General features: G+C 47.1%; 1 protein-coding gene across 4 annotated transcripts in view; it reads right to left on the reverse strand.

Moving 5' to 3' along the window:
• Pka-c3 (Protein kinase, cAMP-dependent, catalytic subunit 3) overlaps positions 1–26,543 on the reverse strand; it is a 120,540-nt gene continuing 93,997 nt past the window's right edge. Inside the window, exons 2-9 of one of the 4 annotated variants that reach the window (XM_077700615.1) lie at positions 22,263–22,428; positions 15,425–15,688; positions 14,074–14,175; positions 13,808–13,927; positions 11,564–11,659; positions 9,151–9,208; positions 8,014–8,091; positions 1–739 (exon numbers count right to left, since the gene is read on the reverse strand). In XM_077700615.1, coding sequence (XP_077556741.1) covers positions 611–739; positions 8,014–8,091; positions 9,151–9,208; positions 11,564–11,659; positions 13,808–13,927; positions 14,074–14,175; positions 15,425–15,688; positions 22,263–22,428 — 1,013 coding nt within the window. In that variant the 3' untranslated portion in view covers positions 1–610. Of the gene's footprint in view, positions 740–1,852; positions 5,595–8,013; positions 8,092–9,150; positions 9,209–11,563; positions 11,660–13,807; positions 13,928–14,073; positions 14,176–15,424; positions 15,689–22,262; positions 22,429–26,543 lie in introns of those variants that run through there. The other 3 variants (XM_077700614.1, XM_077700617.1, XM_077700616.1) reach the window with 3 other exon arrangements.

Genomic DNA, 26,543 nt, shown 5'->3' on the forward strand with positions numbered 1-26,543 from the left:
GTTGGCTCTTGTAGGTTTTCCGTCAGGCAGGGGAACACTCTAGCGACGTGACCTTTCCAGCAACATGGAGGGCTCACGTTCCGGTCGGACATTTACAAGCGTCAAACGAGGAAATGAGGTGCACTGATAACTCACTTCGCAGATGTTTTAAGCATTCAGTTATCATAGAAGTGAATATAAATGTATGCGCCGCTGTTTTTTCACCGTTTAGCCTCACACGTAAAGATTAACTGTCTAGCCGACGGACCTCGTACAAAATGTTTATATCGCACGCTTTAAAAAGTAGCATAGCAATCTGCTAGCCTTGTCTCAAATCTATAATTTCTGCTTGATGTGACACCAACTGCTTCAACCTCCTGGGTTTTATATCAACATCGCCTTGCAAATAATGCCATTAGGACGCATCTTAGGGTATCAAAGCCACTTAACCCCGAGCATTCACCAGCTAGTGATCTAAGGGGGTGGGATTTTTGGAGCAGAGGCTAGCCGTGGCATGGAACATTGTGCTGAAAAAAAAAAAAATCCTCTGTAAAGCAGCAAAGACACGATACCCTTCCCCGCCCCTTGACGCTTGCGGCGACATTTACTAGTCATGGGTTGTCGCGAGCGTTTAGAAGTCTTCGAAGAGTGCCAGCTCTTTCGGCGTCAGTCCGTGCTCGCTGGGTACCGCCTTGCTCTCCGGGCAGCGGTCGAAGTAGCGGGTGTCTCCTTCGTGGGCCACCCGCGGCACGATGGGGGGCTGCGAGAGACCAGGGTGCAAGAAACACAGCGCACGCGTGCTGCCTGCGAGTGTTTGGACAGCTCCTTCGTTGGTACGCGCGCACGTGTAAGCAACGCATCGCCAAATCTCATCACAAACGCATAAGCAAACACTCACCAGCGCCCCACTCTCTGCATTACTCGTCTCTTATAAATATAAATGCTATTGCGGTGAACCACTGTTCGTCACTCATCGCCCAGGCGCATGGCTGGTGGCTATATGTTCGCATATCTCAAGGTCTGCGTCCTAGTATCGACCAGCTACACTTACCCGAACGGCTCCTTAGTGAGTTTATAGTGCGAGGCATAAATGTTTACCGTACTATACAAAACCATAGCCGGAAGTGCGCTGTTCCGCCTGTGCTTTCGTATAGCTAAGTTCTTCTTTTACACTCGAGTGCAAGTTAAGGACGGCAATAGCGCAATAGCTAATGTAGTGTATCACTCCGATGAAGCGATGGACCCGGATGTCAACGCGCGCACGTTTTGAAAGAAGGTTGTGCCTACTGCGTGACATCGTCTTTTTTCCACGGAAGTTGCTTGTCGTCGCTGGCGTGGTTTATAAGCCTATTAACTCCGAAAGAATCACAAAAACTACTCGTGCCACGTTCAAATTATTCGTAGTTATGCACTTTTCGCGCCGCTTGGAGGAACCTGTGGCTACGGTGATGAGGCGCAGAGGCAACTTACGTTGTCGTTCTTAAGTTGTACCCGACTATATAGTAATCAAAACTGGCAAATTCTTCATGACATTGGCAAGGCACCACATGAAATGACGTAATACAGTGTGTTCTCGGGCGTGACACAGAGCAACCATGCAAGTCATGCCGTTCGAGTGTGTTAAGTAACTATCATTGTACTGGTAACCAGTTAGTGGAAGAAGCCCGCATTCACCGATCACATGGCTTGCACATGGTAGGGAAAAAAAAGCTAAAAGAATCCCCGCATGCTTTTTGATCACATTGGAAGATTTCTGCTCTTCTTCGTAGAGTGCGTCGTCTCACCTTGTCCTTGCAAAGCCTCGGTCACTCGCGTCCTTTGCTCGAAGCTTCAGAAAAGCCGCTACGATGTCAATAAATAAAGAAACAACGACCAACTTTCTCCTCGCTGCCGCACGAGGCGAGTAGCGACGGCGCTTTTATTATCACATCGTTTTTTTTTCTCGCTTGAACTGAAAACAGACTACTTCTATCCACAGGAAACCGGTTTCAAAACACAATATACTGACGCGTACGCCACGTCCACCAAACTCGAGCGAGGCGTTCGGTTCTTTTTTTATTTTTGAAAGTGTAGCACAATACACAACATTTAGAAGCGTATACAAGTAGTGGCCATAGCCGTTTATACAAAGTGACTGGCACTGAAAGCGTTTCCTCCTCCATAAAATCGGCCCAGTGACCTGACATCGAGAATTTCGAGAGGCACGTTGACTAGGTCACAGCGCCCAATATCGTTTCTCCTGCGACCTTTGACCTTTCAGTTTGTAGCGTCGGTGTGATCTGACGCCTTGTAGGCCCCCTTTTGTGAGTTGCTTACGTAAGAGGGCACTGCTGTAATAAAAATCTGTGTCCACCGATAGCCGTCATCCCACCTGGGCCGATCGGGCTGGCGAGAACTCGGCCCTCCGGACGCGTCTATTTAGGTCACATTGCGTACGTCTTCTCTGCTTCGCAAAGTCTTAAGAATTACGACGTTTGGCGTGCCTTGGAATAAATCTCGCGCTCTGACTCGTTATTTGATGTGCGGAAAATGCGTTTAAATAGTTCACTGTGACAGAAGGTTGTCGGCGATATTATTCAATTGTGATTAGGTTACGAACGTCCAATGCGAGATTATGTAACAAATATAAAGATCCGCAATTTTTTTTCCATCGAGTGCGCACGTTTCGCTTGACCTTTTGCTTAAGCTTCGCTTTCCAGGCAATTTACCCTCGTAATGTGCTTACAGTCACTGCGTAAAATTTACTCTTTATGATTGCCGTGCTACGATACGTAGGAGTATGAGCCGCCAATAGCTTGAAAAGGAAGAAAGGTCACGAGCTCTTTGCTGCTTGATTTCGCGCTATATACCTTCAAGCCATCAAATAAATTGTGTGTAAGCTTGATCGAAAATATTATATTTTAACTCCGTTTAGCTTCCCTTTAAATTGTGGTCGAAGAAAACTTTACCTTATGTTCTACCAACGCTACGTAAACCCTAAATGTGTGATCGCGCGCACCCACTCTCGATTGACCCGAATACAAATAACGGGCAGTAAGTAACAAATGTTTGATAAGTGGTGGAGGCGACAAGAAAAGCCCACTATTTCTCCGGCAAGTGTCATGGAAAAAAACCTCTTGATATGACGACCACGTTGAGACCTTTCAGGAGCATCAGCAAAGCTGCTTGATTGTGGGCCTGGACTGAGACGAATGTACCGAAAGGCGCATCCCAATATAAAAAGAATTCCGAACGGTAGAGAAGCTTGAAATTTCGTGACAGCAGCACGCTTACTCGCGTAACCAGCAGGAGTGATCAGCCACTGCGTTGTGTGTCACAATAATATCTCGCACCTGAGGCGTGTAGTCAGTCGTGAAAACAACTCAACGACTATACGGACATCGAGAAGTTGTATATGTGGCAAGATTTCAACGTGCTCTCTTACATCCTCAGTTTGGCACCAACTTGCTTCAGCACGTTTGCTTTAGCACGTTTGTATGCGCTGTGTGCAAGCGACTCTCCGCAGAAAGCTTTTTTGTTTGTTTGTTTATTCCATTAAAAAGAGGCTTTACCCCAACTTGGTGGTCCGACTGTTTGCTTGGCATGTTCACAACAACTGAGTGAGTATTGAAATGTCTGATTGTATCGGGGAAAGAGGACTGTCGTACCGCTCATCAATATCGCGGCAGGCTCGTGTATACCATGATATATTCCTTCAAATCGCGAGGCATACACGTTCGCCTCGTAGCGTGGCGCGCACTATCGCGTACAAAAATAGCGGCTCGTAAGACCCTGTTCGATGAATGGCACGTGCCTATGTCCTTCAGCTACTGTGATTACGCCGTATAGCTGGCTAGCTGTAAATGCTGGAGCGAAAGCCCGAGGAGTGTTCGTTCTTGTACATCAGTATAAGGCTCCCCTGGGAAAGCCAATAGGCATCAACGGTACTGTGTATAATTATGCAGTGTGTACAATGAATGCATGTAGCTTGTTTATAAGCAGAAATGGACCGCTTACGACTTATCTTTCTTTTGCGCTTTTTTTCAGTGCGTGATTAACGTCAACACGTCAGTGTTGCGATATTTTTTTGAAATTGCTCTTAGGGCAAACCACGAAGCAATCGATATGTAAGAAAAGCGTACGGGCGTATGAAGCAACGCCAACTTGTATCGTTCGCATTGAAGTAGTCGCACACTTTGTTCGGGTTAGTAATTCAATGCAGAATGACTGTTTTTTTTCACCTTGTGTGTAAAGCGGCTTGGATATTTAACCTGCAATCAGTTCCTGTTTCTCGTGGTCCCTGATATTACCGCTTCTTAAGGTACTCTACTTGATTATCTGTAGCCCTTTTTCTACATAACTATATGACCCTGCTGGGACTAACAAGCGGCATAAATTTTTAAGAGGGCCTCTCGCTATGGTCTTAGTTTGGCGCTGCTACGCTTGTCATCAGAAAAGCCGCAGCAAAAGCACTTTTGCGAAGAAACTCTCGGATTTTCAAGGGGGCTTTCCGCCGAACACACAGTTTGGCCTCAAAGCCCCCAAAATGTTGCCAACCGGCACAGTTGCGTGGTAGAACTCTCTTAAAATAGAACCTGCACTCTAATTTGCGAAAATGCCTTCTCAAGAGTAGCTACGTAGCGTCGAACAGAATGCCTTTTACGACATGAGTACACAACACATCTAAAGCCATCGTGACTTCCAAAATGAGCAGCAACGCTACAGACTAGAGTACAGGAACAACTCTATAGTGACTAGACTAATATGAGCTTGTCACAGATGCAACAATTTTTCAGACAGTGGCCATTTCGTACGTTGTTTACCTCTGAGCGGCCACGACAGCCTGCGTTGATAACATATATAGCAGCCATAGAAGGCAGGCTCGAGTCGAGCGCGTTCAAAAATACGAGCCCCACCAGTTTCATCAAGAGCAACGCAGCCGCAAGTGGCCAGTTCACCACGCATTCCCCGTGCAGTGCAATCAAAACGGCGGCTCGCGAAGCTAGAGAAAGCAGTGTCTACAATCACTGAACACTCGAGCACGACGCGATTGACACCGGACACAGCGCAGGCAGAGCAGCATTGTTCCTACTTCGCACAGTCATCCTCAGGCTGAAGACAGCAAAACTTGCAAGCAAAGGTAATAATAATAATAATAAAAAAACTTTGTTTCCCGCATGCTGTCGTGACACCAAGCTCCGGCCGCAGCGTCTGCGTGAAGATCTTCGTGGACAGGCGGAGTAGTTTCCGGACAGTACCGTTACCAGCGCGCGGCCACCCACTGCAATATAGCAGGACTGTCGCCGTGTCCAATCGATGACCGAGGCGACACGCTCTGTCGACGTTCGAGCGACGCACTGCGACCACGTTTTTCGGAGAGAGCGCGTTGTCGCCTTCGTTCCTCCCTAACTTAATCGCCGGACGTCGCCCGGCCATTCTTCGCGACAGCTGCGAGCGAATGGAAACGCCTCGTTCTCTCAGCGGCCTTCTCAGAAGTCGTCGAACGTCTCCACGTCTTTCTCGCTGAACGACGACGTAGACGACGTCGGTCGCTTCTTGAGACCGCCGTCCCGTTCTGGGTAGTCGTCGAAGTTCCCCGTGTCTCCTTCGTGCGACACCTTGGGCACTATGGGCGGCTGCAGAGCGCGACCGGCATGCGTCAAGGCCAGTGAAGTCGGAGGCAGCCAGCGCCGTGAGAGGAACCCGTGGCCAAGTGCGGACGGAGAGAGGGTTACACCACGTCCCGTGCAAGAAGGGAAAGATAGGTAGAGAGAGGAGAAGAAGAGAGAAGAAGGGATTAGAAGTGATGTCAAAAGAGGGTTAAACATGTGGTGCAACAGTTGGCGGCTCAGGCTTTTGGGCACCGATAATTACATAAACGTCGTTTCATTGCAATATAAATAAATAAACAAGTTATTTATTTATTTAAATATTTATTTATTTTTTATTTATAAACTCAAGAAGTGTCAGGCCCCTATCACAACGCGTTTTTAGCAATGCGTTACATGGGGTTTCGTCCGCATACACAAACCACCTTTTCCCCAGATGGGACTACAGGCACCGATGAAGTTTTGTCCTTACATGACACCTCTATGCGCGAGGCCTTACAAAAGACGTCTGCTCAATAACATTGTTTTCTTTTTGCGGGAAAAACACTTTAACGCGACTTTAAATTGTGGCGTAATGTGAACTTAACGCTTATTAGGGTGGCCTCCGATTGTAATTTGAGCGCGGATAAAGCCAGCGGTTTGTCTAGCGCATTTCATTTTCACCGAAACGGTGTTTACGTAACTCCTAGTATTTTTAGCGCTTTCTCTATCGCAGGGTTTAAGCCAAACAACGTTTTTAGGTACTTTACGAAAATATAAAATTTGCTATTTTTTATTTCTTTCCGGTTTTTTGACGAAAAAATGATACAGAGCGCTGTTGCAATAAACCTTGTTTTTGTTTAAAGGCACCGACGAACTGTTTTTTTTAAATACCCGCATGCATGGTGTTAGTAGCTATGTGTAAACTATGACCGTAAAGCTCGCACGATTTGGTTAAAAATACTGTTTGGGTTTAACGAAGCCTGGGCCAGAAAAAAAGATGTCCAGTGTTTTCTTTACTTTTGTATAGTGTAGCCCAAATTTACGAAAATGTATAGCTTTAATCGGCATATTGCATACATAATCCTTGCAGAAACGTTTCGGGATTGATCTTCATGACACCTGTGCACTTCAAATACCTATAGAACTTAATTTTTCTACGGCTCGCGCAGCTAATAACTTAATCTTCCGTAATAAAGCTATTCTGTCACTCATATGCGACTAGCCCAGTGCCCGTACCCGACATTTTGTACAGGTGTCCGCATTCTGCTGTTGTGGATGGTAGCCAATAATCGCTGTAAACCACTTATTTTTCGCGATGGCCGAATTTTCGCGTATTTTTTATTCACCGTCCTCTGGTGAAAAAGAATTTAGCGAAGAAGTTGAGCGATGGGCCATCGCTTAAAAAAATACAGAAGTATTCTTGCGCTCTTATTTCATAGCGACCAAAAATAGAATGAAAATTCGCCCTTACAGCTCCTCGCGGGACTGCAAAGCTCAAAACCTTGTCGCGTTTGGCAATTACAAGACTGCGATATGCGGGAAAAATCGCACTTGCGGAACGCACATAAAGTCTCGACAACCAGTAGCATGCCTGCAACTGTTGGCTACTCCACAACGTGTTTCATACTCTCTACAGCCGCGTGTGAGTTGTGCGCGGTCACGGTAGCCTTTCTTCAGGTCGGCTTCGCTCCCCGCCCCTTTCCGCACTCTGGCGGACACTTAAAGTAGGCGTACGGTCCATCATGGCCTAGCCTGGCTTTCAAGAAAGCAGATAACAAATTTTCACGAACCTAAAGGCTACAAGAGTGCAGTAAAACGAATTTTACCAACATTTCTTTTTCTATGGCGTTATATGTTGCGAAATTTATTACCATTTTTTCATTGGCAAGAAGGCAACTCTCCTAAACTGTACGGAAGCTCGATTCTCGGCGGCCATTTTCTGAGGAGAAAATCCTGGGCCACTGGCCTTCTCCGTCATCTACGCACAAAGCGACAAAAGCGCTCCTGTGCTTCCTAAAAACAACGAACGAACTTGCACCGAAGACTGCTGTGCAAAAGACTGCTCTCTATGAAGTCAATGAACTCCATCGTCTATAGTGTCGTAACGCTGGCCGCACCTCTTTACGCTCTATCCTTACCTTCCCCTGCTTTTACTGCTTTCATCTTTTTTTTTCCCCCACTGTTCCCCTTCCCCGCGTGCAGGATAGCAAACTAGGCCACAGCCTGGTTGACATTCCTGCCTTTCCTTTACCTTTATTCCTTCCTTCCTTAATACCTGCGGAATTGAGCATTTGCGAAATTTTCCTGATTTTTGCTTTTGGTTTAATTCGCAAAACGTTGAACTCGCGACAAAAGAGGCGTTTATGGCTTACGTTTTCTTTCCCTTTTATAATCTTCTTTTAGATCTCGTATGTATGTCCCAAGCACCCTCACATAGCTTTGAACTCAAAGCCTCTCAACTTACCTTCAGTTTCTTTTCAAGGACGTCGTCCCAGTTCGTTCCCTTGAACCACCGGTGTCGCTTGACGTCCTCGGCGCCATTCTGAAACGGGAGACGGGAATGGCGACGTCCGAGCAACGGGAGATTACATGCCGTTGTAGCCGAAAACGAAAGGCAGGCGCTGTCTTCCTCTTTTAAAGGGAAAACGTTTGTGTCTAGTAGTCGAGCGTTTTGTGGCGGCGGTATCTCAATTTTCCCCCATCCGTCGGGCTCCCCACTGGAAAACGGACATCGCGGTGCGTGCCGCGTGGTCACCGTAAAAACAGTCCTCGCGAAATATGGCCTAGATCCCAGATGTGGCTTCGAGGCAAGAAGGATTTAGGCAACGCAGAAGAGTGCCGCTCCATGACCTGAGCAATAGTGTGCGCCGCCGTCACATTTACTTTGAGGCCATTGCAGCTGTCGTGATTATGATTACCCAACAGTTAATAATCACTTAAAAATACGTGAATCAACGTAAGCAGCTTCAAGGTGGTCGCTATTAACTGTGTACGTTCCCTTTACTTGTGGCAATGCCAAAAAGAATGATAATAAAATGGTCGTGACCCCGCTCTGCGAAAGTGGATGTCCAGCGAAGCTGTTGTAAACCACTACAAATGCTGATGGGGCAGGGTATGAAATGTTTCTCGTCGTCTCGGCGCGCTTGTCACATGCGCTCGGCTTCTCTGGCGGCAAATGATGGGTCCTGCCTAGCCTGGCGCATGCACTCTGAGTCTTGGGCAAGAACTGCTCTATTTAGTGACACTAGTCCTGCCCAGCCTTCAAACATAATCTACAAACGTTATCTTTACCAGGAACACATGGCGGGGGAGTGCCATTGTTCACAGGCGCCCTATCATTCATAATGCAGTTTTGATGCTTGTGTCGTGTTTGCTAATGAATACTGAGCTCTATGATGTATGCCTGACAAACCTGACGCACGCGCTCGGCGTCTTAGGCGAGAACTGCTCGGTCCTGCCTCGGTTTTTTTGTTTGTGACACGAAGTTTTCCGACCGCTCAGAGGCTAACAGCTTCGCTGTAAAATTATTCTGGAAGCCACTATTAATCGCATTTTTAAATGCAGAGCGCATATTTAATAATGAAAGCGCGTTCTTAATTACCTTCATGCTTCCGAGCCTTTTCGTCCGGTCGTTCACCAGCAGCTTTTTTATCAGGTCTCTGAAAAGGGGAAGTTGCAAATACTAATCACTCCTTAATTATCGCCGAGACGTAAAACCGTAGCCAGAAGCACTTTATTCATGGCCGTCATTACTCGGAACCTTAATTAACTCGGCCCCGGAGCCCAGCATTTTCCTGTTTTTTCGTTGCTTAAGGCAATTCAAGCGCCCCGATTCTGCAGGCATGCAAATACGCGAGACTTAAAGGAAAAACACGAAGATAGGGAACTACTCAATGCATCAACAGCAAGCACGGCGACAAGCTCTTCCAGATGTCCGGTAAAGCACGTACCTTATTCTTAGCTTGTTGGTTTTAAGGCTTTATGTGACCTTTAAATGTGAGGCTGCTTGCAACGGGAGATAGAAAAGCTGTAAAAATAAAAAGCGACTTCCTACAACGCCGAAAAAGCCCCACACAAGTTGTTGTCAACTTCTGTCCTCCTTTCAATGTCGACGTCAAGACACTCCACTTACAAACAAGAAGTAAAATCGGTTCATTGTTTTTGCCTCTTCATGATTTTAAAACGAATAAATAAAAATAAGAAAAACGAAGAAAAACAAAACAGACCAGTCGACTAAGCGGTTTAATTCTGGCAGGCCGAGTAATCACGCTCCTCTGAGCCGTGATAAGCCTCATCTCTGACTCCCGTCGCTGTGCTCGGACGCCACCTGAGCTGTCATGCGTTATAGAATTGCGATAAAACAGAAAGCAGGACTAGGGTGAACCCGTGGATAACAGGGAATGCCGTGCGAGTTACGTAATTTGGTGTCACTAGATAAGGTTACAGAGTATAGACACTCTTTTCTCCTATTGTTCCGTGCTACCGCCGTGATCATTGGCCAGTACGCATCATGTGACACTTGCTTACACTGCGACGGTTCATGGGCGCCGCCATTTTGTTGTTTATGCATTTTCTGTCTGTCAACTGTGGCAGTCTCAGCTCGTCCTCCCTGCTCAGCGGCTGCACGCGACTGGGGTCGTTCCGAATGCGAATCAGAGATAACGCGCTTCACAGCATTTCAGCTGAAGAAGTGGGCCCAAAGATGGTGTTTTGCTGCATCTTTGATAGTGTTGTTAACAAATGACCTCGTCCAAGTCAGCGGTGATGCCGCAGAAGCGGCAATTTGGCTACACTGATTAACAACAAGATGGCCGCCGTTGCTCACTTGGGTGCCTCAGTGACGGTACTCTGTATCTTATCTAGTGACCCTAACGTAATTCAGTACGCCCACGCAACAAACTTGTATAACGAAGGCTTGCTTCACAGGCACTTTTTCCGGCTCGCGATGGTGTGACATGCAGATAACGCGTCCTCCAAATGGACGTTAAACAGGCAGCGAGCACAGGAGCAAATCAAATCAAATCTTAATTTTACAGGTATGAATTCTGGACGGTTCCCCGGTTAAAAGCTGTGGAGCAACTTGACAAGGACAGCTTGACAAAGCAGTGTCCGCGATGCGTAGATAACCACGGAGGCGCTACCGTGCCTGTCAGTTTTCGGGCCAATCAGTAAGCTCCTGCCTCCGAATAATAAAAGTATTAGAATAAGCACGTGCTTCGAAATCGCCGGAATCCAGAGAACGCCTATTCCTAACGTGCCCAGTATCTATTTCGGCGGAAGAACCACGACACGTGGCACTGGGACACAAGCGCAGACAAGAGCACAACTATTGTAGTAAGCATTGCGAGAAATACTTATAGTATGAACGGCAAACCCAAACATTCAGTGTAGGGTACGGAAAAGAGTTGTACGGATTCACTTTGTTTACTGGCCTTCATTAAAGCGAACAAAAATCTCTCACCCTTTTATGTTTATTTGGACATATTATAACACGCTAGCCGTGTTCGTAAAACAAAACCGCGTACTCGTTTTGGGCCCAACAGTGTCATAGACACCACGCCAACTTCATGCTTCGAGTAAAAGTGCCAGAGGTACGCATGTACATTGCTGTTCTGACGGAATGTGAAATGCAGATAAGGCGAATTCCAGCTTGCAACTAATTACGTAATGCGAGCCCAACGCATGAGCACGTGAAGTTGCCTTTGTAATGACCGGCTAATTTACTGCTTATTACCGGGTTACGGCGCTTCAACGTAGGTTTCCTCAATGATATTCAACTTTTCTGTGTCGACCTTATGTCGAGAGAAAAAAGCTAATTATGGCACAAGTTCAACATAGCTTTATTCAAATCTCTTAGAACTCGTTCGGGCGTAACTAAGCTGCGCTACCCATGAACCGAAAACAGCAAAAAAGAATTGAGCACAATGCATGCGTATGAGCACTCGCTATTTCCGCGGTCAGTGCAGCAGATTCCGACGTGACCTGCCTTGCCTCGGTTGAGAAAGATAACTCACTTTGCAACGGGATCTATGTGTCTTGGCCATTCCACCTTTCCAGCCAAAATTTTCTCATAGATGGCGAAGGGGTTGTCGTCGAAGTACGGTGGGTACCTAAGAAAACAAGACAGTAGAGATATTCTCATTTACGCCACCAGGTCTGATAGCTTTTTATATTGTTCTTTCTTAGTAACGCATGTTTTACTACATGATCGCACACGGAAAAATTAGAGGAAATGCCTTTAATGTCTACACAGAACGCCCAAACACAATCCTAAACCCTTTCACGAACACAACCATGATCACAATACGTATGAACCTGAAAGAACTTATGAGAAACTCAAAACGCAGAAAACTCCACACAGACCAACGCCATTTCCAGTATCCTTATTAAACCTCCTTTCTCCGGAAAGTGTTTTATCTTTAAGCAAGTTTTCGCTGTGCCAGTCGAAACCGCTTATGATTTCTCGCAATTCCTCGCTCGGCATTACTTTGATTCCTTTGTAGTTACCCTTCATTTCCTCGCACCCAGCACTAATGTTTTTAGCTGCACCCAAGTACTTTTTATTCTTTATTTTATGCTAAAGCAACCAATTCCGCTTCTGGATCCAGCCAAGCAGTGTGTTTAATTAAATAAACGACACAAAAAGGAAGGCGCGAAATTTAAAAAGGAAGAGTGAGTGCACACGCCGTATTCATTAGCATGCGCCAACGAAAGGATTCGTTTGGAAATGGTTTGAACGAAAGAGAAAACAATTCATCATAGGAAACGCGCTTTACAAAAATGAAGACGGAGCAAGAAACGCAAAAAGAAGCGCTTCGTTTTGTGTTTCTTGCTTCCTGTTTGTTTTTGTATAGCGCTTTTCCAATCATGGACGTATACCAACATGCCCACCTGGCAGTTCTTCTAAGGAAACAATTGTCATCATATTTGTGCTGACGCATGCGACAATTTACCAGCGCCGCTGATGGTTACGTCATAAATATAATATTTAAATTTTTCATCGGTGATTTTGAAACTGTCGTTTAATTTCAACTTGAAAGCAAGATTGGACGCTAAGTATGGGAAATTTGAAGGCTTAACACCCCGTAGATCGTCCTTTACGCTTTCGTTTACCATACTGGAAACACTGTCGTTTTTTTTTCTTTTTGGCGGCACGACACAAAACTGTCAATTCTCTAAATATGTTTTGTTTTTTAATGCGCCTGCAACTGCCTTTCTGCTTCGTAGGCACAATATTATATTCTGGATGCTGACGAGCCAGTCGTTTTAGATGGGCGTCGTTAACAACGCAGCTGGAGCGGTACAGCTACGAATACTTTGATCAATGAGACGTTTCCTGTCCTCGCGGCGTGTATGGCATTCCCTACCTTGAGACTTACTGATCTCTACATTTGTCCTACCCACACTGCAGATGACAAAAACGCCGCCGCGTCAGTCGGTGCCTCCTTAAAAGATGAGGTTGCAAGCTTTTAGCACGTGCTAATGGGAGGAGGTATGCCAGTGTGGACGTGCAGGTGCTGAATCACTCGTCTGACTGATATCCGAGTGTGATGAATGTGTGCCGGGCTTTTCTTCCTATACGTAGGCGGTAATTCATAGGATAGGGCACTTGCCGAGTATCCTTAATTCTTTACGTCAGCTTTTCACTTGTACATGCAATTCTTACAAAAAAGCGCGCTTTACAGGCGGCAGCCAAATATTTGTTGTGATGGCGCATGGGCCGCCCGAGCACGTCTGAGCACGTGCCAGCGGGAGGAGGTACGGCACTGAGATAATGAAGGTGACAAATCGCACAACTGGTTAATATAAATCCTTTGTTTTCTTCCTATGCGCCGGGGGAATTCCCAGTATTGGATACACCCCACGTCTTCTTAACCCTGGTTGTCGGCTCTTCACTCAGACACTCCATCTGTACAGAAAAGCACGCTTTACAGGCGGCCAGCAGAAACGCTTGTTGGGATAGTGGATGGACCGTCCGCGGAGGTGTGGGGGGTGGCGACAAACGCGTCAGCTTTGCTTTAGAACACGCCACGTGCTCCAGCAATAACGTCTTGTACGTTGGAAATATCGCTCTAGCATGTTTGTCTGCTTGGCTCTGCCTCCAGAACCATTATCTTTAGGCACTGTTTCAGGAGAACGTAGCTGAAAGACGAAATCATAATGATCATTTGGTTGATTGTAATTATGATCGTGGGCTGCGGCAACACACAAAAATGGCCAAAATGGAAACGAGGAACGAGCAAGACGTTGTGACGTACCCGGCCAGCATCTCGTATATGAGGACACCAAGAGCCCACCAGTCGACGGCGCGGTTGTGACCTTTGCTCTGTATTATCTCAGGCGCCAGGTACTCGGGAGTGCCGCACAGCGTCCACGTCCTGTTTTGCGCGTACAATGGCCGAGGAAGGAAGGAAAGATAAAAGAGTGAAAAGGGGGTTACGCGGACCCGCGCTCCGTGCGTTGTGTCACACACCCTCACTGCAATCTACTCTATCTCTGTCTGGGGTGGGGGGGACAGATTCACCTAAGTGACTCTGAGGATGCCCTCCTTACGGCAATCTCTCGCGGCGGCGACTGGCTCGTTTCTCCGCCAGGCCATGGCACCGTCAACAGCACCGGCCAGTCGCTGGGACGCACGATATGCGAGAGGAACGATCGCTTAGAGGAATCGATCAGAGATATGGGCAGCGCCCGAATGTGACATGGGCTCTATAATCAGGCGGAGAAACGTATTACATACTTTTCGGGGCCGTTCTTCTGCACAATAAATGTCATGATAGTCATGGGAATACCTTCTCAGCTGCGCTTATCCGACAATAGAACGTACCAAATAAAGCCTAGTGCTGCTTTTCAATGCGTAAGTATTCTTACGTTTGTGACTCCCAAACGGCTAAACACTGTTCTCTTAAAACTCTCAGGCGACTCTCTCCAGGAATATGGAAGTCCGTCTGTTTATCTGTTTGTTCGTACGTATACACGAGCCCTATCGGTTATTTTTAAAAGGCCCTGCGACGTCTTTAAAAGAAAAAGGGTCCTTGATAAGAGGCTCTTTAACAAAAGGCCCGAGCCCCTAAGGCCACAAAGCCAAACATACGTAGAGATGTAAGTTCGAAGATGAACTCAAGGAAAGAATACTTACGCACAATGTGAGAATTCGCACAACGGAGTTCCCACAGTTTTTGCTCATGCTGTTCTTCTTTTAACGACCGCGAACTTCTCAAACTGAAGACAGGATCATTTTAATAGAGTTTAATCTCTCTCTCTCTCTCTCTCTCTCTCTCTCTCTCTCTCTCTCTCTCTCTCTCTCTCTCTCTCTCTCTCTCTCTCTCTCTCTCTCTCTCTCTTATCAAGATGGCGCACAAGCTAACCTCATTCGCTGGAACTTTTAGTTTACATCGCCCTAGGCGCCAGAACACCAGTGAGCCAGATATCAGTGAGCCTGCACTTAAGTCTCTCGTGCACCCGGATGGATCCCTGCGATACCACAGGCAATTCATGGTCCCGAAGTCTCACGCTATGTACGTGAGCAGATTTGAGCCTTGTCGACGTAACGGAAAAAGCATACGGTAAAAATATAAAAAGTACATACATGCGCTTTAAAACAGAAATAAGAAACACTAAGTACGAGTATAGGAGTTTGGCGGCAGAGGACATGCGTTTTCTTCTCTTTTTTTCAGTGCGAAAAGGTGCAGGATACGGGAGTGCAGTGTGTGGCCTCCACAGGCGCTACTAGCCAGATGAGAAAAATAAAAACAAATTCGCACTCTAACACATCATTTTCTCCGCTATCAGCTTTAAAATCGAGCCAAGTCAATGCAGTCGTTACAAGAAACAAGGCGGGAGGGATCGAGAGGTAAAAAGAGCGCGCGGCTCACCTGTCGTGCAGCTTCTTGGCGAAGCCGAAGTCGGTGATCTTGAGGTGCCCCTCCCGGTCGAGCAGCAGGTTCTCCGGCTTGAGGTCCCGGTAGACGACGTGCATCCGGTGCAGGTACTCCAGCGCCAGCACGATCTCGGCCGCGTAGAAGGCGCCCGTGGCCGACGTGAAGCGACCGGCGTTGCGCAGGTACGTGAACAGCTCGCCTCCGGACACGTACTCGAATAGCATGTACAGGCACGTGGCGTCGTGGTGGGTCCAGGACCTGCGGGAAGGGCGCGCAGCATTCGCTTCAGCCGTCTCACGCGCAGGGGACCACGTGTCGGTTGTACCGGCCGGTGTCTCAATTAACGTGCTCTTGCCGAGACATCAGCGGCCCTCCGCTGAAGCTCGCACCTTGAGTGCGACTTCTCGCCAGTGTTTCAAGATGCTCATATCCAGCCATTCTGACGAAATGTTTCGGCGGATTATTAAGCCCCCTGATAACAACATAACAAAACAAAAAAATGTGACCGAAACGTTGCTAAGTAAAAAATGGCTTCAGCGACAGCTGTCAACCAACACCCGTTTATTAGACGTATACGCAATGAAAAGCTACTCTGTTCGTGCAATCACTTACATGGTAATGACACCGTTTTGGAATTGCTTCAATGACAGAAATCCTATTGTTATACCGTACACAATCGTACCACCGATCTGCCTGCCGTTTTTCCATGGCGTGTTCGTGCCTTTTCTGCTCGTCTCTGCCTCTATTCGGCCGCACGTCCACTGCTTACGCACCCACCAATGCTTCAGTGCGATGCACTGACGTCACGCGCGGTGGCGTCACCCGCTGGGGCGTCATCTTTTCCGTAAGTGACGTCATTTATCGCTGTTTTCACGTATGCCATCAAAAATCCCCCCCCCCCCCCCCCCTACCTCTTGTCGGTTGTGGAGACTGTTCACACCATTGATCTTGCATCGTCCTTGTGATATAGCCTCTAGCGCAACTCTGCAAAGTCACGTAAGCGACAAGTTCAGATCGTGTGCGAAAGCACGAACATGGTTGTCACATCATCCTGTGCATAAGAGGGCATTGCTGGCTTTGCTCCACGGTTTACTTTCACTGAAGAGTTAGTTTTGGCGCGGTGCATATTTTATTTTCTTGCTGACAGGCCGGCGCCAATGTACAAAACTCTCATTTAGATAGGACTGCTTTCGATATAAAAACGACGCAGGCGTTAGTCAAATATCGATTTCTAGAAAGAATGAATATATTGTAAAAGTATACGTCGAAAACTTGTTTAGAGTACTACGGTCGGTTCAACGAATTTGTTGTTTTCCAGTAGAGTTAAGCAGCAAATTATCGCCCCTAAGTATACATGGTTTCTTTTTTTTTTATGCAGTTAGCCACACCACGATGATTTTGTCATTGATTTATTTTCCCCTCACGCCAACGCGCTAAGTGGTGAAACCAAACTCTGAAGACTGTCCTTAGGTATCGGCAAGCGCGAACGATTATTGACGTAGCGTTCGAACGCAGATGTTTACAGCACCTTTGACGAATTTGACTCCGAGAACCAAGGGCGAGGCTTGAACACTAAAACGAAAAACTTAGAACGTAATGGAATCTTAAAAGGCCGCGCGTTTTACGGCCGGTACACAAACTCAGAATACATTATTATTATCGCGCGCTATTTTAAATCCTTGGGTGAAGAAAATATCTTTGAATTTTACAGGCACTTTTCACGAGCCGCACACAGCGAATTTGACATGGATGCTCTGTCTACTATTTTTGTTTTTTGCTTCTGCATGTTACACAAGCTTGGAGAGACGTGCAAGCTCTCAAATGTTACAATCCATTCAATAAACCAGGGTAACAAAGCCCCACAAACATTTCAAGGTGCTAAAAAAATGCACGAGAAAGATTTTGGGAAGCACTTTGTGCCGGCAACTACCCGTTACGTACTATATACATTTTATTCTAAATTCTTTTGCTTGCTAACCCGGCGCACAGTCCAGGAAGACAGCGACCTCGGCTCGTGCCTACGCTTTCACCACGATTGGATGGCACGCCTCGGTCGCATTCCCAAGTGTTCTATATATTGCGTTGCACGCAGTATCCACTTCGCGGAAGATTGAGTTGTTTTTTTTTTTCGTTTCTTCTCTCTGTCGTTCTGTGCTTATCGTTTGTGCGTTGCTTCCATATTATGGATGCAAACGTCCAGTGTTGCTTCGGACCGGTGCATTTCTGAGAGGCAAAGCACATTGCTATTTATGTCAAGCAATGAAGTTCCCTGGAACTGCGCGAAACGGCCGACGTGTTGTGTTATGGTCACAAATACAGCTAAATGTTTTCCAATTTCTAAGCAATCGGCAATTCTCCGCTATGATCTTTCTTTCTGCTGGCTGAGTAGGCCTGCGGAAGAAACTCTTTGAATCTTGATGAAACTGACGTTGCTTAGGTGTATTTTCCTTGACAGCGTCTGTATTTCATGAGTGGCGCTGCTCATTTTAGTTACACGCGTTGTGAGACCACTAATAATCAACGCCTCTCTAGTAACCCTGCATGTCTTGTAAGGCGGGTGAAATTGTCTGATGTAGGTGCCATGGTAATTGTCTAAAGAGCGAAATTCGGACAAAAAGTACACGTTGCTTTGTCTAAGTTTCGTTTCCCTCTCTAGTATGAACATGTCAGTTCTATAAAGATGCTAGCGGAACCTAATCACGCAGCGCACTGATACTTAGCCATTTAACGCGGCTGGCATGGGCCAGAAGCAAAAAGGCTGCGGTTTTAAGGTATAAATTTAAAAGGTTATTTGCCGGTTGTTCGCCTGCTATGGAATAGGGGGCAGGAAATTTCCGTTGCACGACAACTTCGTGTTGCTAATAGGATGCATAGGGATCTTCTTCTTTTTTTTTTTGAAGCTTAACGTCTTTTGAGCGCGAGTTTGGAAGAGTTTGGCCGTATTTCCGTCCTTTCCATGCATAAGCTTTTCCTTACCACTTACCTAGATCCCGTCCGTGCGTCCGTAATGCGCAACGCGATGCGCTCTATAATTATACAAGTACCATATGAGGTGTAATAACAAGTCCTAGGCGCTAGGGCCTAGGGACTCCTAGGCATACATATGCAAAGGTGTACTTTTAAGATGTGCGCAAAGGTACACCTTAAATTAGGCTTTTGTGAATAATTGTTACGCAGCGTAATACCCCTGCTACACTAGCCTCCGAATGTCATTTGAACCAAACGTGATTTGACTCAAACGCGAAGTTGTGCTGCTCCACTGGGTTTTGAAATGCCATTCGAGCCAAATGAGCACCCCGAAAGACATTTGGGGCTCTCAAACGCCATTTCTTGCACTCTCACGCACAGCGTTCCAAGTCAGCATAAACAAATACGTTAATGGCGTACGTAAAACAAACAAAATATTCTTAATTGTGGGACTTTGTTTACTTCTCGTCCACTTAAACCGTGATATCAAGATGTAATTAATCCACACTGTCAGCACCAGTGCGAGCAAGCGACAAACCAGTGTGGCCAGACAGCACAAAACAGCACAAAAAACCTCGATTGCGATTCAGAATTAACCAAAAAACTGGGTCAGAGGTTAAGTTATTTATAATTTGATACCATTCTAATGCCAAGGACTGCTGCTAAATTTGATTGTTGCATTATTGAGTAAAAACAGAACTCTACAGCCGCAGCGCCACGCAGCACGGCGAGCGATTGCTAAAGCTTTCAAATGCCATCGAAATTGTTGTGCAGCATGGCGGATTCTGAACGGCATTCGAATGGCATTCGAATGGCATTTGAGTCAAATGGCGTTCGGTTCGAATGACATTCGGACGCAAGTGTAGCAGGGGTCCAAAACAATTCCCACATGAGAGTTTCCGCCATTTTGTTTTCTTCGATCATGAATTCTTTTACCGCTATACGCGTGTCACACCACAAAATACTGAAACCTCAAGCTGATATCTTGCCGTAAGCAATTTTGTTTGATGGAGCAGAAAACAGCCCCTTTTGCGTATTGTTTCATTAGGCTCCGTGGAATGAAGCTCCTCGCTCATCTCAGTACAGGGCGGCAACTTCATTCAGAAATAACACCACGCATGGGTAAGGGAAGAAAAAGAAAGAATGCTGGTGAATAAATAAAATGCGGGTCAGGTAGAAAAGAATGAGAGCCACGGTGTGGGAGCTAAAAGGGCCATTCACAGGGCGATGGCAAGTCTCAAGGTGGCATAGGCGTCTACAGACTCCATTGATGAGTTAAATAAGTCAGTATACTAGCTACGGATGGATAAACGCAGATCTTTAGTGTAAGGCTTCCATCCAGGGACGCTTCAGCCCGTACAGGTTGTTTGAATTTAAAAAAAAAAAGAAATGATGCTGCGCAGCGCGTAAATTACTGCGCGAATTCTTTATGAAGATCGTGGGTTCGTTGGCTTGTTATTACGTCTATATTACGCTACAGCTCACCCGGGAGACACACAGTGAATGAAGGGGTGACAGGATCATGCGAACAGCCCATCAACGCCTCGCTAATTGCTACTACGCGCAGAGCATTTACGCTTACTACTTACGATAACATTCATATTATTCGCTAACTCAACGCGCAACATGGTACTGTCCTCCGAAGGTAAATTACTGATGAGGTGGGAATAGCACTTCCCCAGCCGGTTTGGCGCCGTGCTGGGAGTTGCCGTATCGTCGAGCCCACCCACGCATCTGTGAAAAACGACGCTGGTTGTCCGTGTGGCCGCGGCCCACGCTTGCATCCAGCAAAGGTCAATCTGCCTGTTACTTCGTGAATTCGTCCTCCTCCGGTTCCATGAACTAGGTCCGGCCGTTGGTCGACCTGTTACTGAGCTCGGGACGCAGATCGCGGGAGAACCCTGTTTAGTCCGCGCTTGTTATTCGCGCTTTCACCGAACCGCGAGGAAAAAAAGCTGCCGCTTTTCTATTCCCGTATACGACACGTGGCCGAATGAAGCGGCCGAGGAGAGCTTTCTTGCATTTTCTGTTGCCCCCTGTGTTGGGAGAGTAATTGGAGTGACAACACTTTATCGCTTTTTCTTTGACTAGCAAGGCAATCCTTTTCTTGGGCCACCAAGCAATACATGCGCCTTCCTGCAAGAACTCTCCTGCGAGAAGAATAAATATAAAAAAAGCGCCTGCTGATCTCTCCATGCTTCTGCGAATATTTTACAGAGAACTCGGATCACATAGACCAAAAGAATTTCTGCTTTTTCTGTCCTTTCCGTTTGCGTGTGCGCGGGTGTGCAAGCCGTGTATACTTTAGGTGTGCTTGGAAACATGGAATGGGCGTCTTTTTGCCTCAGCTTGTTCGATAAATGAAAGCCATCGGGCGGGTAAAGTGTCACAAAGGACACGCTTTGGTCCGTTTTATTGGCGCGCTAAGCAAAATAGAAGTAAGAGCTATGTAATGCAACGAAGTGAAAGCGTATCGAGTGCATCCACCACCCAGCTAGCCGAGCCAGCAACACTTGGCAACACAACCATAGACCTTGCCTGCTTCCGAATCCTGAGAGTCTGGGGTGCAGTTTGCCTTTTGATTCCCTTAACACTGATCCTGGCTGACTTAGACTTGTTGTCAACTTGTTATCATCCGCTGGCTCTTGCTGTTTGCATTTGCTCGAACAATAAATTACTTCATTTATTTCACAACTTTTATTTATTTATTTATTTATTTATTTATTTATTTATTTATTTATTTATTTATTTATTTATTTATTTATTTATTTATTTATTTATTTATTTATTTATTTATTTATTTATTTATTTATTTATTTATTTATTTATTTATTTATTTATTTATTTATTTATTTATTTATTTATTTATTTATTTATTTATTTATTTATTTATTTATTTATTTATTGTTTACTCCGAAAAAAAAACACTAGGCGCCGCTTGCACTAGTGGTGCGAGTGCTGGAGAAACAGCAGAGCTGGCGGCCCCACTCCTTTCGTCGGAGACCCGCCTGTTGCACCCCGCACGGATTTCCGAACTTGCTAGTGAAAGTTCTCCATGACTGGCAGGCCCGAATCGCTTTGTCAGCAAGCTTTCACATCTCTCGGAAAGTGGACCGCGTTAGCACGCGTTAGAACCGGTGGCAACCGGCTTCGCGAATTGGGCGCCTGTGCTCCCCACTTCAGGCGCGAATGCACGTGAACTTGCGAGGAGAACAGCACGCGAGAGGTCACGCCACCAACGCTGGGCAGAGTGTTCTCGAAGGTCGAGCTGCCCGAAGCCGGGCGCTCATCACGAAGCGCATGCTCACGAGCACTCGGCATTTTTTTTTTTTTTCAGGTAACGCTCGACGGCGGAACTATAATAGTTCATTCCACAAACTACGCGCAGTACTTTGGAGGCTACATTGATGTCAACAGTCCGCCCACTGAGGGCGCCTAACTCACCGTGAAGAAAGCGACAAAAGGCGCCGGGGCCTTGCGGTTCTAGCTGCCGAGAGGGGAGAAGGAAATGTCCTTCAAGGCCCCCTTCACTGTGAGTTCAGTGGGTGGACTGTTGACAACAATTTAGCCTCCACAGTGCTGCAAGTAGCTGGTGGAATGAAGTATAAAAGCTGAAACAGCACTGCTGTCAAAAACGTCGCTAGCGGAGGCGTACTCGCGTTAAGTAACCTCGTCCTCCGACTCCGCGCCGGACATAGCCACACCGATGGCGAAGAAAGCTGAGCACAGACTTAGGGTTAAGCCCAGCTAAAGACTTGGGACGCTGTTCGAGCCATGAAGTTTAATACTAGTATATAGTATAGCATGAAACTCTATGGTTCGAACGACCCGTTTCCGTGTGTGTCGCCTTCTTTCGCGTACTCACATGCGTATGATGAAAGGGTGCTGCACTTGTAGCAGGATGGCCTTCTCGTTCTTGACGTGCTCCACCTGCTTGAGCCGAATCACGTCCGAGATCTCCAGGATCTTCATGGCGTGGAAGGCGCCGCTCCCGTCGCGACACAGGCACACGCGCCCGAACGTGCCCGTACCTGCGGAGAGGGGCAGAAAGAGAGGAGGAATATTTCAGCCGTGGAACAACGCCTCTCCATTCACACCCTCCCGGGTGGCCCTGTTTGCCGAGCGCATGCCACGACCACCGGCTGTGGTAATCGTTGCTCCCATTGAAATAACCGCGCGTCGTGCACTTCCGTGAATCTAATCACTCAAAGCCATCAATTTCGCGGTGTTTAGGTACCACAGGTTATCGCTGAATCACGCTCAACTTGGTGCATTGAATTTGAGCCTTTTGGTTTTAACCGGTTGGTGCCTGGCCCCCTTGTGAAAGCTTTACAGCAAACAAAGTGCCGATCTAATACAAGTTTTTATTACAAGTTAACGACTTTGTATGACAAAGAACTCTTCGTCTGAGACCTTTGGGAGGGATTTTGCAAACAGAAAGAACTTTTAGGTGCTCAAGCTTATCGCAACAAAAAACTATTTGATTCGAGTTATGGGTCAAATTACCCACTTCATTTGCAACTTAGTGCGGGTTATATCATGACAGTTGAGCGCTTGTAATCTAAATGCGCCTTCAAAGTAGTACTGCAAAGCACGTGCCGTTCCCTTTTCGCTTCTGAACATGCTCCGAGTTATTTGATGACTTTGAAGCTTGCGTCAAAGTAATGCTAAAAGGGTTTTCAAAGCAGCGAGTGTGCGGGTGCGCAAGAACATGCAGTGCGAAAATTTTCCCCTCAAGCGTTATATTCATACGCAGAACACGTTAACCAATGGGCTGTAATGGCGCAAGATTGCTCCAAAGAGTCTGTGTTTCGTAGATGGCCGCTTTCTTGCCGTTACGTTCTCCTCCTCACGTAGCTTTTTTTAAAATTTTTTATCTAGCTTGTTTTCCTCTCCAGCCCTTGCGGCCTATGCCAGCTGACGCCGCGACAGGTCGTTGTGTGTTTACGACTACCGGAAAAAGAATATATCGTCACTCTCGCCTGCCTGTTTCCGTTCTGGTTCGAAACTTCTCTCTTTCGAGGCCGTCGAGGCAGACTTTTCTTTTACCGCCGCACGCTCCGCCATGTTTCGTTTCCCATCACTGCTCCCCACGCTAGAGGGGAGGAAAATAGGAAAGGCTGACTCCGCAGGCGAGGCTCAAAACGGGGTTGGCTCGGGGGCCGATTCGTCTACAGCTGGAAAACAAAACGGACAACAAGCGGCGCCCCCGCGGTTCCTTGTCCTCTGCCGGTACGTCAGGGGAGAGGGAGGCGGGCGGACAAACACCTTAAGACACTTCCCGGCCGGAACAGCCGCGGGAGAGAAACAGCGCAGAAGGAATGGGTCTGCGGAGGCGTGTAACGAACCAATTTGGACCCCTTCGCTCCACCAATATTGGCGACGAGTGCGTTGGTTTCACACACGCACTGCGAACTCGGGCTTGATTTCCGAGGAACGGCTGTGGCTTCTTTCCGTTTTAAGGCGGAAGGAAAAACCACGCACGGGCCCAGAATAGAAAGGCGTTGACCATGACGTCAGCTAAGGCAATTACGTTCCGACGTTCACTACGACACACACGGCGTCAGCAAATGCAACTGGCGCCGAGGAATGGGAGTTCGCTAGATAACGCTGATGATGGTAATCACGACGGTGATAATCTCTTTGTTTCACGATGGTAATAATCTCTTTGCAGACCTGTGCTAAGGACGAAGGCTAAAGGGGGACCATTCTTCATCCTTCAAAAGGAGACCTTCATTCGTCATCCGTCCTTCCGCACGTGCTTCCAGTGCTCGAATATTTAATTTATACGGCCGATCACTCATTACGTCTGCCATCTCTCCCTTGTCACGAATTTGGTCGCAATTAACGCATGAGTCACGCTGTTTTCCCACGGCAGCGGCTACGAAAGGGAATGGTTGATCTATTCCTCCGTCAGGCGGAATCCCTCACTTAGAGCATGGTGAACGCGACTGCAAATTTAACCACTCTGACTATGCTTCTATTATTCGTTGCCCTGCACCACGCTAATTAGCGCGCCTTGTGTTCACCAGCCCAGGAAAATACCGTCAGCTTCGCATTACCCGGCGCCGTGAGTGCATGACGCGTCTGTAGCGGCACGCTGCGGCGACGGCGACGCGTCTCGGAGGCCCACGCGGGTTCGGCATTCCGCCGAGCGTCTCGGAAAATCGATGCACGGGTGCCGCGTGCGGCACGTTGTTGCTGCCCCGGGTTCAAAGGGCAGCCGGCTCCACCCACCGCCGAGGTGACGGGGCGCTTGGAGGAGAGCCGGCCATTAATCACCACCCGCCAGCCGCCAGCGAAGCAGCGCTTCTCGACGCGCGCGCGCGGGGTTGTGGTACCGACCAGTAAAGAGCGTCGTTCGTGACCCGTTTCATACCTTATCGCGCCCCGAGGTAAATCGAAAAGACGCGAGAGCTTATGGCCGCGGTTCCCTCTGTCGTAGTAGCAAACAAATGCGACTGCCACGAATAGAGCAGTGAAGGCTGACAGCAGCGATTTGAACGGCTCTTTCTAACGGAAGCGGTCTATCTTCAGCGTGCTGGGACAAGTTACACAGTGACTGCTTGACCAATGTGTCCCACCCTCGGAATTTTAACAGCGGAGCTGTTTAAGCCGTTAATCCGGTGACGTAAGCAAAAAAAAAAAAAAAAGAAAAAAGAGAGACTGCGCCGCTTGTAAGGGGTGCACCACCGCAGATATAGTATTGTAGCAGTGAAGCCGGCTTTCGCGCCTGCTCGAGTGTGAGGACAGAGGGTGTCTATATGCGCACCCCTTATTATACCACTTTAAAGGTGATAGTTTTTCTTGGGCTACTAAAGCGCCAAAAAAAAAAAATCGGCTCAGCTTGCACTTGTGGTGCAAGGCTGGAGAAACAGCGGAGTTGGGGGTTGATCTATAGCTTCTCCCCCCCCCGGGATCCGCTGTTAGTTCGGAACGGCCTTGTAAAGTCCGGCTACACTTGTCTTCGCCACACTTAGCCTAGCCTAGCAAGAACATCGCAAAATGTAATACAAATTAGCAAAGCCTAGCAAAACTTCGCAAAATCGGAAGAAGCTAGATAGAGCCCCAGCTCAGCTGTTTCTCCAGCCTTGAAACACTAGTACAAGATGCGCCGTTTTTCAAAGCATAATTAATACGTCCACGATGAAGCTTTTACTTTAGAATGAAAAACACAATAGTTATAATTAGAACTACTATCTTCTAAGAATTCGCTACGTTTTCAGAGGGCGTGCGTGCGGCCACAGGTAGCGGGCGCACGGCGATGTAACAGGGTACAAAGTATTTAAAAATACCATATTTTTTTTCAGTCTGTAGTCCGTAAATTCTGTTTTGAAAGCTGACAAGTTTTGGTTGGTGGAAGTGCTTTTGCGGCTGTTTTACCTATCCCAGTTGTTTATAGAAACTAACTTGAAAACACTTTAGTGAAACAAGGGTCGGGGGAAACGCCTTCATGGTAATATCACGAGAAACCGGATCACGGTTACGAAACATCCGTCACCGGAGAAATAGACTTTGCTAGATAAAGCAAAATCTACTCCCCCGGTGACGCAGTTGACTCATATCTGAATCAAGTGCGACAGAGGCATATCAAGCTACTCCGGAGCACGACGGCGGACCGGGAGCGGACTACAGCCCTTCCCTTCCCGTGCCCCGCAGCCGTCCGGCACCCGTGTATGGTCCGCACTCTCTTATTATTTTTTTCTACAATAAATACCTCGGTCTGTGTCAATGAACCTTGAGTATTTTGACTAAAATATTTCTTTACAATTTCTCATATTTCTTTTTGTCGTTCAATAAATCTTTGAACCTAAAACGGGACAACATCTCTGGGAGAAAACCACGGTAAGCACGCGCACGTAGTGCTATCGGCTACTGAAACATTTTGCTATAACCACTACCGAGCCACATCTCGGAGGTTGTATTGAGCAAAAAAAAATATAAATAAATGTGGGTGATATCTTCAGTTCAGGAAACTGTGCGCTTCCTCAGCCTGTGTGGTCCGGTTTATCAGGCGTCGCTGGTCCTCCGGGTGCAAGCTGAACTATACTTTTAAAGACGACGATCTTTCTTGGGCAACTTAACGCAGAAATTTTGGTCTGTCTGTCTGTCTGTATGTGACTCGATTCAGCCACCCGACCAAAGT

This window comes from Haemaphysalis longicornis, unplaced genomic scaffold, assembly GCF_048455015.1.
Source record: "Haemaphysalis longicornis isolate Haplotype H1 unplaced genomic scaffold, Haemaphysalis longicornis Haplotype H1 scaffold_2, whole genome shotgun sequence".
NCBI lineage: Eukaryota > Metazoa > Arthropoda > Arachnida > Ixodida > Ixodidae > Haemaphysalis > Haemaphysalis longicornis.